The sequence below is a fragment of the Solanum lycopersicum genome, chromosome 12 (genome assembly GCF_036512215.1).
Source record: "Solanum lycopersicum chromosome 12, SLM_r2.1".
Lineage (NCBI taxonomy): Eukaryota > Viridiplantae > Streptophyta > Magnoliopsida > Solanales > Solanaceae > Solanum > Solanum lycopersicum.
Genome location: NC_090811.1, coordinates 730,703 through 746,272, shown reverse-complemented (window position 1 = coordinate 746,272; position 15,570 = coordinate 730,703). Strand labels below are relative to the sequence as shown.

The 15,570-nt window shown below is 28.4% G+C and overlaps 3 protein-coding genes and 1 long non-coding RNA gene across 4 annotated transcripts; 3 read left to right on the top strand and 1 right to left on the bottom strand.

Moving 5' to 3' along the window:
- The first annotated feature begins 1,339 nt into the window (after positions 1-1,339).
- On the top strand, positions 1,340-2,029 carry LOC101055534 (Hop-interacting protein THI121). Its single transcript, NM_001279072.1, has 2 exons — positions 1,340-1,726; positions 1,808-2,029. The coding sequence occupies exons 1-2, from the start codon at positions 1,340-1,342 to the stop codon at positions 2,027-2,029; spliced, it is 609 nt and encodes a 202-aa protein (NP_001266001.1).
- A 3,343-nt stretch (positions 2,030-5,372) lies between these two features.
- LOC101244159 (uncharacterized) lies at positions 5,373-6,500 on the top strand. Its single transcript, NM_001309802.1, has 3 exons — positions 5,373-5,713; positions 6,081-6,206; positions 6,339-6,500. The coding sequence occupies exons 1-3, from the start codon at positions 5,504-5,506 to the stop codon at positions 6,399-6,401; spliced, it is 399 nt and encodes a 132-aa protein (NP_001296731.1). The 5' UTR covers positions 5,373-5,503; the 3' UTR covers positions 6,402-6,500.
- Positions 6,501-7,342: 842 nt separating this feature from the next.
- LOC104644821 (uncharacterized) lies at positions 7,343-8,378 on the bottom strand. Its single transcript, XR_738670.4, has 2 exons — positions 8,106-8,378; positions 7,343-7,770 (listed from the first exon to the last, which is right to left on the bottom strand). It is a non-coding gene; the product is annotated as an uncharacterized lncRNA (long non-coding RNA).
- A 4,937-nt stretch (positions 8,379-13,315) lies between these two features.
- On the top strand, positions 13,316-14,911 carry LOC101255770 (transcription factor MYB14-like). Its single transcript, XM_004251985.5, has 3 exons — positions 13,316-13,481; positions 14,089-14,218; positions 14,398-14,911. Exons 1-3 carry the CDS (start codon positions 13,346-13,348, stop codon positions 14,831-14,833), a joined length of 702 nt encoding a protein of 233 aa, XP_004252033.2. The 5' UTR covers positions 13,316-13,345; the 3' UTR covers positions 14,834-14,911.
- Positions 14,912-15,570: the final 659 nt, after the last annotated feature.

Genomic DNA, 15,570 nt, shown 5'->3' with positions numbered 1-15,570 from the left:
TAAATATTTAGTTTGTTCTAATACTAGGTTGCATATTTGTTTGGTATTTTATATATATATATATATATATATCATGGTGGTGAAGCTGTTGAATTTTGCTTATCCAATTAGGCTTAATTGTGGAACTAAACCAATTGCACTGCTTGTTTAGGCCTTAGCCCAAAAGTGCTTATATATGAGCAGGCCTCAATTCAACCCAAATGTGATTAAGAAGAGTGACAAAAACAAGCTCTAAATGATTGTTGGTTAAAGGATAATCAAGGAGGGCACGTTTGTCTGGGCGTCACACATTGTGTAAAGAAATAAAAAGGAGGGAACTTACCATGTCACAACTCAATGAGAATAAATAAGTGACGGGTCAGATAACATCGAGGGAGCTTTCGTTTGGTGATAATGACACAAAATCAACTAAAAAGACGAGGGATCAGATAATATCGAAGGATTTTCTAGATGTAGACTACAATACATTGTGTAATTTTGCTTAGTAAAACTAGAAAAGGTAGAGCTAGAGTGTATACAAATCTTACTATACCTTAAAGATATAAATATTGTTTCGAATAAGTCCTCGGCTGAAGAAAAAACAACCACAAAAATGAAATAATGAAAGTAGAAAATTTGACAGATAGTAACAAAAAGAAAAACTACAACAAAGTAATACGATATTTGAGATAACAAAAACAACATATAGTAAAACTTACATGAACATTCAACAAGACAATACACTACTTATAAGTTATAACTACTAACATTTTATCATAATACATACCCTCCTCATACTACTATCTAATATCATATTTTTCGATAAACTAAATGTCTAATCACCTTTTTACTAAACTTCTTCGATATATTATAATCAACCTCTCACGCCAATTCGAGCACAATAGTCAAATGATATTCCCATGGGCCCAACAAACTCCCACCATTAGTTAGTAGTTCACGTGGCCCACGGGCCTTTTAAACTAGGCCCAGATAAATCCACGTCAGCAAATCAGATTCTCCCTCAGCCTAATTCTGCCACGTCATACCCCAAAACAAAAATATCCTCTTGTATCAACCACAGGAAACAGCTGCCTACTGAAACTGTGTCGTTTCGGTATCCATTTCTAAAGTCTCTTTACATTAATACCCCTCTAACCCAACTACATCGATACTAAAATATGCCGTGGTATTTTTGTTGTTATATTCAAAGTTGAGGTTGTTTCAGTTATACACTGCAAGTTGGCCTCTCTTTTTTCTCATCTTCTTCTCTTTCCGAACAGATTACTCCAAAATTCGTTTTCGATTTTCTCTCTGGAAGAATTTTTTTTTTGTGCTAGAGAAGTTTCTAGAAAGTTTAACGATGAAGAATTGTGAGCTTTGTAATGGATTAGCTAGGATTTACTGTGAATCTGACCACGCGAATTTGTGTTGGGATTGTGATTTGAAGGTGCATTCAGCGAACTTTTTGGTAGCAAAACATTCCAGGTCGTTGCTATGTAACGTGTGTCGATCGCCGACGGTTTGGTCAGCTAGCGGTGCGAAAATTGGCCGGACGGTATCTGTATGTGAGAGATGCGTGAATGATGAAGAAACTGACAGAGAAGAGGAAGAGAAGGAGGAAATTGATTTGGAAGATATTCAAGTTGTTCCGTGGTCATCAACTCCGCCTCCACAGCCGGAGAGTTCGTCCAGTAGCAGCGATGAATCGTTAACTGATTTTTTTTCTTTGAAGCGAATGCGAAAAGATGTATGAATCATATTTTAGAAATGATTTTATAGCATTAATTCCTGAATAATTGATTCTGATTTTTCTGTTTTGTTGTATTAGGATGATAGTGGAACTTTAACGTCACATCGGGAAGTTAATATGCTCTCGCCGGCGACGGAGGATCATGGCGGTGACGAAGCAGCTGAGTTTGTAAAGTCATTTCCGGTGAAAATGCCTTCAAAGATCCAGAGAACCGGTGAGATTCTATCGGGTCGGGTTGAAAATATTGGATGTTCAGCGACGGTGGAGCTTATCGGAAGAATTAATCGGGGAGGTGGATAGCTGAAGTTTGTGGACGGCTAGGATTTAACAGCTGCTAGTCTATAAGCATTTATAGCCGTCAGATTGACTACAAACCACTAATTTGACGATCTGTTTTTTTTTTTTTACATGGTGTAGTAGATGAATTATACATCATATGGTTAATTAGGATTAGGATAAGATTTTATTTTTCCACTCAATTTTATTTTTATGCAGAATTTATATATATAAATATGAGAATGAACAATCTATTGTTTACTATAATTAAATGAATATGAAAATGTCTTAACCTTTTTTTCTTCTTTTAATAATTGTGGTATGTAGGTTAATTTGTGTTTATTTAATACAATTTGTTTGGTATTGTTGAAATATGTAGAATGGATTTTCTTTATCAATCAATCATGTTTTAAACTATAGAGTAAACAGGAAAATGGAGATAGACTTTGATAAAATACTTGTCTCAATTAATATGAAGGTTTTTAGAGTAATTTTTAGCTACACAAATTGAAATAAATGCAATAATTATATACCCTGAAATGGTAATATAATATCTATGGGGATGTTTGGTGTGAAATATAACACCAAATAGCCTGGTGATTATATTATAGGGTTATATAATTTATTGTTTGATTGACAAATTTGATATTGATAATTAGTTTTGGAATAACTTGTTTCGAGATAAAATAGATAAAAGATAGAGATATTTCTTTAATTCCTTTTTATCATTTCTTTGCACATTCACGAAATATTTTATAAATAAATTTTTTTCTTAAACTTGTGTAATATATATTATTTTAAATACAATAAATCAGATACTCTATAACAAAAAAAAATCTCAACATAACTTTTCTCATTATAACTAATTTCAGCACAATTTATCTTATCATAATTAATCTTATTATTACTTATTTACAAACCACACAACTCTACATATTTGTAAGTCTTTAGTGGCAACTTAAATGAGATATTCTTTTGAAAAATGAAATCTTTTAACTAGGTCTAAAATGTTATGGTATATAGTGTCTATTGGAGTATTTAAATGTAGACAAGAATTTGATCCACAAAAATAGAACACAAGGATGGGACCCCTTTGCCTATGGAGTTCTTGGTTTAACTCTATTTTATAAGGGAGTATTGGTTTGTACCACTCATTTCCACCCCTTACCTATTCACCTCTACTTTGACAACAAATTTTGGCAATACATAGAAGTAGTAGTTCATTCTCTTGGTTCTAGTTGCTCTCTTGTTTTAATTTGACTATAAATTTAAAAAGTAAAATTATTTATCTCATTTTAACTTGTTTTAAATGTATATGAAAATATTTTCTTCGTTTCAAGTTATACTAATGTATTTGATTAATGACTAGTTTTAATAGAAAAAGAAAATCTTTTGAAGTTTATGATCTAAATTATATTATAGTTTTTATGGTCATAAATCATCTCATTAAGAGACTAAATAAAAAAAAAGATTGTTGTATAAATTGAGACTGAAAAGATATATACACAATCGTCGATATAGAACTTAAACTTTAAATTTATGAATTTTAAACTCTAAAAAAAATAATGTGTTGGATTCTTAGTTTATTTACATATATTAGATTAGTCTTAAAACATAAATATATAGTTTGATCTAAAATTACTTAATTTTATCGAATATATAGATATAATATAGTTCCGCTCTTGACTATCTATACATCAAAATTTAAATCTTGCTTTAAATGGGTGATAAACACTTGTTCTACCATATGGAATCATATGAAGTGGTTAAAATTCAAGGTGGAGAATGAATGGCCAAGGTTTGGCAATACATGTACTATCATACATAAATACTCAAAATTGTTTGTATTTTAAAATATCATCTTTTCATATTACATTATTTATTTTCATTCTAGATATTTTTCAGATTTTTACTTTGATTTTGATATATGTTTTACTAGATCTCAAATTTAAAATAGACTTTTTATCTTTTAGGATAAAGATAAAGATTATATGTTTACTATTTTATTTTTTTTACTTTTCGTTTTTTACCTTTCCCTAAAAACTTACCTTTCACTGTTTCTTTCGGCCAGCTATAATTTAAAGATTGATCTGACTAGAGTTAAATAATATTCACTATTCGAATAATTTATTTTTTTAAATTTTACTTATAAAATTATATTACTTATATTGCTATTATATATTTTAAGATTTTCTTAAAAATAATTAATTGACTGTATAAATATCTAGAGATTGATTAGATTTTGATTTTATGCCACAATTTGGATTATTATCCACCTCGTTTCTTTAGAAAAATATTTGGTGAATATGCTTATCGGCAGGCAATCACATCAACTTGGGAAAAAAAGATATACATGGCCATAATTAATTTTGACCAAATATGTGAAAGAGAAGACACCTTAATTTGTTAACTCTTTTAAGTCTTTCTCAATTGATTTGACACTAATTTTACTATGCAATTATGTTAAAGATTAAATGATTGACTACTAGCTACTAGATCTAGCAAAGGCATGTACTCTACGAGGTTTACATTTTGATTTACGTAACATTTTTTAAATTTTGCAGAAGGACAGTTAGACCTACTTTATTGTAAGCGACACTGTTGATCAATCTAAAATACACACGTTCAAAAAATGAAGATGGTGGAGATGAGATGATTAGATGAATATGAGCATATTTAGAGAGATAAACTCAAAAACGAGGTTCTGGAGACAAGATAATAGTGAACTCTATGACAAATAAGATGAGGAAAATGAGATTGAAAAGACTCATACATGTGAAGAGGAAGGATAAAAGTGTAAGGATTGACTATAATAGATCTTACGAGAAATAGAAATAAGCCAACCGAAGAAAAATTGGCAAGAAGAAATTAGATTGGACATATCACATCCATCGAGGACATAACCATAGATAGAAAGATTTGATGGTAGAAAAAAAAAGAATAGAAGGGTTATATAGGTAGCCAAATATTGTAGTTTATCTTGCTAGTAAGTTGCTGCCATTTTTTCCTTTATATCACGGTTTAGTTATATTTGTTTTGAGTTAAAGGTTCTATCAAAAATAATTTTTGTATTTTATAAATTTATATAAATCTGACGTATATTCTATCCTCCGGACCTCTATTTAAAAAATTATATTGGATATATTATTGATATATTGTAATGGTATGCTATTGTTGTGTTGCAATAATATTAAAAATTTGATAACACAATACCATTTCATGTTACATAAGAATAAATTGACATAGAGTTTAGTGGAGTGGTTGCGTTGTACACATGCATAAAATTGGAAAAATTTCAACTGCTCCAATTTCATCTCTAAACTCAATGGAGTTATTAAAGAACGAATATATATAGTCTTGATTCTATAGTTTAGTAGCATCAATAAAAGCTAAAAACACAAAGAAATACGGCAAGAGGAGAGACTGTTGAACGCGATTTCAATCTTAATTTCTTCTTAAAACACGTATGGATTATCAAGAACATTAATCATTTGATCGATGGCTCGGAAAGGGGTGATTATTAGTGTTTATGTTGAATCTTCATCAACCATAGATCCACACAAATTTGATGAATTGAAAAGAAGTCAAGCAAATGAATTTTTATGGAGACCTAAGGGCACAACAAGAACAAAAGGGTACAATCGTCATGCACAACTTTTGGCCTATGCTCATGAATTAAGGCATGATAATACAAAACAAAAGCATAAGGTAAATTCATAATTCCATTTTGATGTACTACTAAAAAAAGAGTAAATTTTCGATGAACATTTATGTCAGAATATCATTCAAAGTATAATTCGTCTAAAAAGTTTATACAAGCAAAAAAACTCATGTTTTATTAGACATGATATAACATGACAAGTTACTAAACGGCTCCTAGGCCTTTTATGTGACATTTTTTCTTCTTATTAGTCAGTTCCAAATATAATGAAATATCGTGTCAAAATAAACTATAAAGTATCAAAGAATATGAATTAATCGTTGAATTTGTGACAAATTCAACGATATTTTTGGTGACAAAATTATTCAACTTTAGGATTACTTAAATTTTCTTGTATTTGAATGATTTTTCAAGAAAAAGAGATGGATAAGAAGGGTAGGATCGTCATTTTCACGTTTGTTTCGTCGAAAAAATAAGGAGCATAGATATGAACGGATGGAAACAGAAGAAAATGAGAATAAATCCACATCCAACTTTTGTGTAAGTACAACAACTTATATTAATTAATTAATAATACTCAAATTGATATTGATACTAAATATTTTACTTAAATGTGCATTTTTTTTAATTTCTAATTAAAAGTTTGTGTTGTTTTATTTTCATATGATGCAGAAGAAGTTGAAGTGCTTTCTGAAAGACATCTCATATAGTATCTGGCAATTTGGCAACAAATAAATAATAATATGATGATTAAGTAGTAATGTAATTTGTCCAAAACAAAAAGGTATTTATGTTCCAATTTTTTTAATCCAAAAAAAGAGTATTTATTTGTGATCCATTTTTCTATCTAAAAAGAAACACAATTAGCCTAACTAAAATAATTTAGAACGGATTACTACGTAGCATAATCTTTTTTTTTTTAATTTCTTGTTAGTGTTTTTGCTTTTCCTTTTCATCATATAATGCATCTAAGCTTAATAATATATTTCTTAAAAAAAAAACAGCGTAAATTGTGGATTCTACTTTAGTGAAATGATTCTTTCTCTTTTTAATTTCCATGCTTAAGACCATAATTTTGGCTACTTTTTCCTAGTGGCTTATGTAACAACCAAATGTGTTTGGGAAAAAAAATATTTAATTAGAAAGTGGGAATATCTTATAGCATGGAAACAACTTGCTATTTTCACATTTGTTTTTATTAAATCTTCGTTTTTCTTTATTTCACCTGATATTTAATATTCGTTTTGAGGTTTAATAATTTAGATTTATGTCAAAAAAAAAATTGGAGGATAAAGTGTTTTTATTTGAGATGATTATCGGAATTTAATCACTAATTAAAAATAATAAAGAATTTTCATGTGCTTGACCCATAAAAAGAATAAGGTCCGGGGGTTGAGGAGATGTGCTTTATCAAATCCTCATCTATGTTAGGTCCAACAACCTAATTTAATACTTTACTTGGTCGGAATGATATTTCATCTATGTTATTTCACATTTTTAAATAATTTTATTCTTTTAGCTTTAATACTTTTTAATTAAAAGATAAAAAAAATATTGACTTATTTTAAAATTAAAAAATGTACTAAACTTTTTAAATTTCTGGTCATTTAGTATTACCCGTTCCTTATTTTTGGCAGGACATTATCTATATACAAAATCTATAGATTTGCTAGATATTTTGTAACTAAATCATTGAAAGACAAGTCAATTTGTACAATGTATGTTATTTTTACATCCTTTACAATACCTCTGTTTTTTCACATCCACATCCAACTAATTAAAGAAATTATTCTCTAAAAATTGACTTGGGGATTATGGAGAACAATAGAATCCATAATAATGTTAAAAATATAGCCAAAACTCTACCAAAATAAATAGTCACAAATATTGTGAAAATAATCAAATGAACACTAGTGCTAGATTTCTTGTTTTCATCATGACATGATGTTGAAGCACTTGAGGATTCTTTATGGTTATATGAATATTTTTTTGATGACTTATTTCCCTCACATAAAGTGCCAATTGAAGTAATTTCTTTATGTTGTGTTTCTTGCTTCCTTGATTCACCATCTCTTATATTTCCCCTATTACTTTTTGATTCAAACTGCAAAAATACAATGAACCAATCTCTAGTCATGACGCCTTAGACGGTTATGTTAAAAACATAATTAAGTAAATAAATATGTATTATTTCAAATAATTAATACTAATGTTATTGGTAACGTGAAACAAATTTTAACATGATATCAAAACATAGTTATAAGTCATAAATTTGAGGGTTAATATATATTCAGTATAAAGTAACTCATGTTTTAAATAAAAATATATTACTCATCATGAGATGATCACACAGTTTAATTTAAGGGTGATTATATTCGCAAACTAGACACACATATAGCAGGAAAAAAGACTATTAGATTGTCATGAAGAAAGACTAACCAATATATCATTTTTCTCACTTCTTTTTGTGATAATACTTGAAGTAGATTGATCAATAGCATGATTATGAAAAACAGAATCCTCAACAATGGGACGAAAACAATGAAAGAATTTGCTCTTCATTGACCCCTCTTTTTTTTTTGGTTGAGGAAAACACAAAGTTTTGGACATAAGAAAATATGTGATTCAATTTATATAGAGCTATAGAACAAAGGTGAATTTTTTTTTTCTTTGTTTGTTTGGTAGGGTTTGGATAGTTGCAATTTTTTAAGTGTATAGTTTAAATCTCACAAACCATGTTGATGGGTGTTGTGGGTCCAAACAATAAGGCGACATGCGAAAGCTGACAAGACAAATTTTGAATGAAAAAAAGTAGACATAAGCAAATTATCATTTTTAATCAATTTGGGCGACTTACATAAATCTTATTAGTTTGAGAAATAATTATTTAAATACGTTTTAGTTTGTAATATTATATATTTTACTACATTTTGATACTTCCAGATACGTTCACTGGTTTTATGGATATGCACAAAGAAAAAATACTCAATTTATAGAAGTTGAAAGTCTTTTTATAAGACAAACAACTGGTTTTTTCTTTTAGAAAAACTCTTTGGAGTAATTACGTTGCTGTTACTTTATTATGATAAAAAATAAATATAATTAGACAAAACTTGTCTATATTAATTTAATTAGAATGCAAAAGCACTTTAAAATGAATATAGAACAAATTAAATTAGTGAAGGCTGCCGAGTGCCCACAACTTTAATAATTAAAATGATGAAATATGATTTAGGTATTAAGTAAAGATCCTAATTTAGAGCTTGCCAGTTGCCACTTAATTAATTATGTTACGACTTCAACTTGACATGTTTTAATTATTGGGTTCGATTATTTCTAATAAACATGATAAGTATGTTCTTTCTTTTATTTTTTTTTAAATTAACTGAGGTCGCTATAACTTCTGTTACAATCTCTGTCTTTTGGATGAGTACTCTGTGATGAGCACTTTGTGCGTATTGGGTAAATCTTTCATTGTATAATAATCTACAAACAAATGAAATTTTAACTGTACTAAGCAAATTCTATGCGACAAACTCAATTTAAAAAATATTAAGGGAATCAATCTCGAGTCATCTGGGTGGATGACCACCCTTCAAACCAATAGAGCCATCCCCGAGGACATATGTTCTTGTCTTATGTGACTATTTCTGTAACCCAAATTTTTTCTTACGGTATGCATCACTAATTCCTACTTATATTTATTCTATATAATATTTGGTTTGATGAAAATCAAACTAAACTGCATAATATACACACTATAATAAATATAGATTTTAGTGGCACCTTATACGTACATATTTACAAAGACTGTTAAATCTCTTATGAACACAAATTAATTGATATTTAACTTAATGTCGCTATAGATTTTAAAGAGATTTACAAAAAATGTTAATAGCTACTAAAATAGTATTTAGCGGCAATTAATTAAGTAATTACCATTAGTTATTTAATTAATCATAAAAATCATTTTTATAGAACATAAGTCGCCACTGGAAGATAGATTAAGGGTAACTTTAGTCGCAACCAAATAATAAATGTCGCCACTAAAGGAGAGTATTACTGGCAACTCACACTATAACCTATAATTGTTGTATTAGTGTCAACTTCAGTCACACTAAAAGCTATAAATGTCGGACGCAACAAAAGTGTAAATTCTCGCCACTATAACCCTGTATTTGTGTCAATTTTTGTCGCCAATAAAAGATAGTATTAGTTAGTCGACAGTAAAACCTATGATTGTTGCAATTAAAACACTGTATTAGTGTCAACTTTAGTCGCCACTAAACATTGTTAGTGGAAATTTTTTATCGCCAGTAAAAGCTATAAAACTTGCCAGTAAAACACTGTATTTATGTCAACTTTTGCCGTCACTAAAATATTCTAGTGGAAACTTTAGTCGCCACTAAAACATATTATTGTTGTCATTAAAACATTGTTTTAGTGTCAACTCTAGTCGCTACTAAAAGCTATAAACGTTGCCAGTAAAAGATTGTCGTAGTGGCAAATATGGTCGCCACAAGCTAAAATGTCGTCAATAAGAGACTGTAATTAGTGGCAACATAGTCGCCACGATAATCTATAACTTTTGCCATTAAAACACTGTTTTAGTGGCAACTTAGTCGCCACTAAAACTATAATCACTGCCACAAAAACAACACCATTAGTGTCATGTTTGTCGCCACTGAAACCTATAATCATTGCCACTAAAACACCGTATTAGTGGCAACTTAATCGCCACTAAATCTATATTTATTGCCACTAAAAGACTATTTTGGTGTCAACTTTAGTCGCTATTATAAGTTGTAAAATGTTGCCACTGACACTCTGTATTAGTGGCAACTTTGATGTGCATATTTAAAAAGAATGTTAAATCTCTTAAAAACACAAATTACTTGATATTTAATTTAATGTTACTATAGATTTTAGAGAGATTTACAAAAAATATTGATAGCCACTAAAATAGTATTTAGCGGTAATTACTTGAGTAATTACCATTACTTAATTAATTAATCATAAAGACCATTTTTATGGAGTATAACACCCCTCCGTTAAACATGATAAACATATTAAACACATTGATGCATGTGTCTTTGTCATTAGATTAATGTTTTATAGTGTCCATCATGAATTCCTCATGTTTCACTTTCATAGCTAGCTTGCATGTTTGCCTTTATTAAATGATTATTGCACAAATTTTGAGAAATACATCCTACAATTTCAATACGGCAGGTCAATATACCTTTTGTGATTCAACGGAATATCTTCTAGAATCGTATAACTGTCAAAAGTGAGTGATTGTTCACAATTTGAGATCTAAATTAGAGATTTGATAGATACGTTTATAACAATTCAATTCATTGTTGTGATAGACTTTGAAAATATTTATAAAAAAAAGTTAATTATTGTTAATATAAAATATACATATTTAACGACTATTAAACTATTATATTTAAAAATTATTTTTAATACAGTAAAACTACTTCCATGTATGGAACTTTTTTCCCAATAATGATACCCATGAAGGTGCATCATGTTTTAGAAGACAAGAGCAAACAGGTCGTCACTTATGTAAAATGAACAAAAAGGAACTTAATTGGCCATGTTTATTTTACTATATATTATTTTTATTTATTCATAGCAAGACATTTAAACGTTGAAAGTATAGTAGAAATAATAATAGAAAGAAAATTAATATAAAATAGTAAATTATTTTTTAATTTCTTAAATTTAACAAGTAAAAATAAACGGAATAAATAATTATCATAAATTAGAAGTATTACGTTATTAAACATACATTCATATCATATATGTTAATTCTACGTATAGTTTCAAATGATTATGTATCTTACCACTAATTAAATATTTTTTACCATATATATTGAGAAAGGTATGTAATCTAGATAGATGTAATTTTGCTACTAGATGTACTAAAATAGGGAGAGCGAGATGGGAAGGGAAGGGAAGCGAGCGAGATATATACTCATGTATCTCAACAGATACATGTCATGAATCACACTAGATATACACTAAATACATATATATGTATATATCTGGTGTTTTCGCATGTATCTGGTATCCATATACATAGGAGAGTGGCGAGTGTAATAGGTGGGAGGCAAGCGAGATTTGTTAAATAAATTATACCTAATCCTGAGATACATATACCCGAACGTATTTGAGTATCTTGACATACCAAAATCGATCTGGTAAAGTCTCTAATATTAAAAATTAAAATATATCTAGATAATTAACTCTTAAACTAGTGAAATATTCGTAAATTTTCAACGATAGATGTAAGGTGAGAGCCCAACTTGGCTGCATAGATATTTTGTCACATGGACGACTCTCTCAACGCCGTTTACCAATTGGCATACTTAGTGAAAATATAAATTGACTTTAATTTATTCCCTTTCAAATTAGTTTTTATAGCTCAATTATTTTTCAGACACAAATTCACTGTATGCAAGACAAGTGGTACCAAATATCATGAAGAGACAAAAAGTATATTATAGTTTTAACAATTTCAGAAGAAAAATCAAACATTGTTTCATTGAATTATCAACATATATATGCTTAACCAAGGATGCTAGTTGCTAATATACAATATACACTTTTAACTTTTATAGCTTCTTATTCCTTTCAAATTAGTTGTCATGTTTATAACATCTCACTCGAATTCAACTCAAACAATGTATAAATGAAAGAGGAAGGAAAAATGAGTCTGATGAGAGTGTGTGTGAATGCTTTTAGTATATATATTCTAGAAAAATAAGTGATCTTTTAAGTTTGTTTTAATATTTGCATGTAAATAAAAAATATTATTCAATTACGAAAAGACGATACATAAATAAATATAGATATATTCGGATTATATTTTAAGATATAAATAAAAAAATAATTATGTTGATTAACTTTTATTTAGGTGGCATATAAATAAGAAACATGAAAAATAATTTAAAATGGGAGTTGGGACTATCACCGCTCACCAGTGGTATTGCTTTGTGGATATGCTAAATTGGTATTTAACTATTAAGATATTGACTTATCGATTATTGATTGTTATAAGTTTGGTTATCGGTTAACCGAACTTATAAGACAAATTAAATGAATCATGCAGATGAGTTGACATATTGCATCTTGCTCAAAAGCAAACATTGATACATTGTAGAATAACCAAGAGTTTGAGACAACAAGAAATAAAAATATAATTAAAAAAAACCCTAAGTCAAGAACTTTATATATTGAATGATATAAGTATAATTTATTAACTTACTATCAGATTAGATATTAAATAATCAGATAGGAAAAATCTCAAACTGTTAAAAAATTAACCATTCAATCAATAATTTATTTATCAATAAGTTAATAACTTTTTTTAGCTTCGAATAATCAATTTCGATTCTGACTTGTGGGGCATTATATAACTTGGAGAATTAGAGAAGTGAGGACCAAATTGAAACATGAATCACAAAAGAGATAATGCACAAAATGAGTCTTCTTAGAAGGACCACACCTTATAGATAATATTCAACGTTTTTATTTTATTTATTTATTTTCATTTCACACAATATTACACGTTTTTCTCACTTTATATATCTTTTGGTACAATAATATTACATTTATTTACCTATATATACAAAAAGAAAAACATAACAATAAGGAAGAGAGAGAAAAAAATGGCAAGAACACGTTGTTATGACAAAAAAAGTGGATTAAAAAAGGGTACTTGGACACTTGAAGAAGATAAAAAATTAGCAGCTTATGTTAATAAATATGGCTGTTGGAATTGGCGTCAACTTCCAAAGTTTGCTGGTATTTTATCTCCAATTTTTTCCACTCTTTTTGAAAAACGAGTTTAAAGTAATATATATCATCGTTATGAATAACTTTTATATAATCATGAGGTAGCGCATGAAACTTATTTTAGTTTATGAATTTTAAATCTCATACTTTAAAGTGATTTATATTAGATGACCTCAGAGTGAGTTTGTAAAAAAAAATTATCCACACTATAAAACATAAATTCGAAACAAAAAATGACATGTCATCTTGGGACATATATGTAGAATCTTCTTTTTATTAAGTGTTAGTGGCAAGAGGCAAAACATAGATTAAAAATTAAGTATTTACTATTTATGTATATTTGGATGTGAAGGGTTGTATTACTTATCTTTCGATCTATTAATGAACCATCTCTTGAAAAAATTTAATGAAAATTTAAATGAACCTCTTTCGCTTTTTATTTCTGAATCAAAATCTACTTATATATTGTCAAAAATTGAAAACAATGACGTATACAATAGTTTATAATACATTGATAATAATTTTTTTTTAAAAAAAAAACACAATTTGCGCCAAAAATGAATATAAGTACATTCATTATTTTATCTCACTTAGTGATGTTTTTCTCCTTGTGAAGGATTATCAAGGTGCGGAAAGAGCTGCAGATTAAGATGGCTTAATTATCTTCGGCCAAATATTAAAAGAGGAAACTACACTAGAGAAGAAGACCAGATCATCATGAAGCTTCATGCAGAAATTGGGAATAAGTAAGCAATTTATTTTTTTTAGTCGATTTACAAAAAATATTTTTATTTAACTTTAAACATATCATTTTATCTTTACTGTAATTATTTATAACTATACAAATATTTTTAATTTGTTTTATCCTTTAATCAAGACTCACACACACAAAATTCTAATGTAAATTTTGTTTTCTTTATTGAAGATGGTCAGCGATTGCTATTCACTTACCAGGAAGATCAGACAATGAAATAAAAAATCATTGGCACACATCTCTCAAGAAAAGATCAAAACATGAATTAACAATATCTAATGGAAAAAAGAGAGAGGCAAGTAATGTCAATCAAAAAAGTGATGAAGACCAAAATATTACACCAAATGAATCATATAGTGAAGTTTCTCCTTGTGTTACAATTGACCAAAATATGGAAGATATTATGGATGGAAAATGTGAGATGATTCAAGAAAAATCATTTGAAGAATGCATTGGAAATTTTTGGACAGAACCATTTTTAATAGATAGTTTTAATAGTACTACTAATAATAATACTGAATTTTGTGTGCCTTTAGAAGTTGAGTATGGACTATTTATATCTCCATTTTCTCCTATTATGTGTTATGATGAATTTCTATGCTCATAATTATAATAGTTAGAATTTGTGAAAAGAAAATTCAATAAGAGAGATGGTAATTAATAAGTTGGTAACTATTTGATGCTTCCTCTTCTATTGAAAATTGATTGTGCTTATATAGTCAATCTATTTTAAGTCGGTTGGGTAAAAAAAATTGATCTAAGTTTAATTAAAATAACATATTTCATACTGTGTTATTTTATCTACATTGAATATGTTGTTGTTATTAGTTGATTTCGTACCAAAATATTTTGGGTGAATCATTGGCAATGAGGATTTATGTAGTAGTGTAACAATTGGGTACCTCTTTTTGAGTAATGTATTTTGGACTTGTATGTGACTTATTGGTCCATATGGTTCGAGTTGATAAAATCAACATTTAATATCAAGGACATTATATATTGATTAGTATAATTTAATGATTGGAATAAATAGACCACGGCAATAAATTTTCATTTGTTTATCATAATTCTCAATTTATTATTTTGATATGATCTTATATTTATATTAAAATTACGTGTATTCATGAGCTCAACCATACTTGTGTATCAACAATGATACATTGACTGAAATAAAGTGAATATATACTTGTATCATAAGTCTATTTCTGATACATACAAGGAGCATACACTCAATAATACAAGTATATGTTGCATCTATAGAAAGTATATATATGTTGTGTGTATGTGTGTTGTTTTGTGGTGATGATTGTAAAGTGTATTATATGTACTGATACAACTCATACA

Excerpts from the sequence above, each read along its gene's own strand:
- LOC101055534 (NM_001279072.1), top strand. The coding sequence starts at position 1,340 with ATGAAGAATTGTGAGCTTTGTAATGGATTAGCTAGGATTTACTGTGAA. Across the intron at positions 1,727-1,807 it reads TGAAGCGAATGCGAAAAGAT|GATGATAGTGGAACTTTAAC; the intron begins GTATGAATCATA and ends TTGTTGTATTAG.
- LOC101244159 (NM_001309802.1), top strand. The coding sequence starts at position 5,504 with ATGGCTCGGAAAGGGGTGATTATTAGTGTTTATGTTGAATCTTCATCA. Across the intron at positions 5,714-6,080 it reads ATACAAAACAAAAGCATAAG|AAAAAGAGATGGATAAGAAG; the intron begins GTAAATTCATAA and ends TGATTTTTCAAG. Across the intron at positions 6,207-6,338 it reads AATCCACATCCAACTTTTGT|AAGAAGTTGAAGTGCTTTCT; the intron begins GTAAGTACAACA and ends CATATGATGCAG.
- LOC101255770 (XM_004251985.5), top strand. The coding sequence starts at position 13,346 with ATGGCAAGAACACGTTGTTATGACAAAAAAAGTGGATTAAAAAAGGGT. Across the intron at positions 13,482-14,088 it reads TCAACTTCCAAAGTTTGCTG|GATTATCAAGGTGCGGAAAG; the intron begins GTATTTTATCTC and ends CTCCTTGTGAAG. Across the intron at positions 14,219-14,397 it reads CATGCAGAAATTGGGAATAA|ATGGTCAGCGATTGCTATTC; the intron begins GTAAGCAATTTA and ends TCTTTATTGAAG.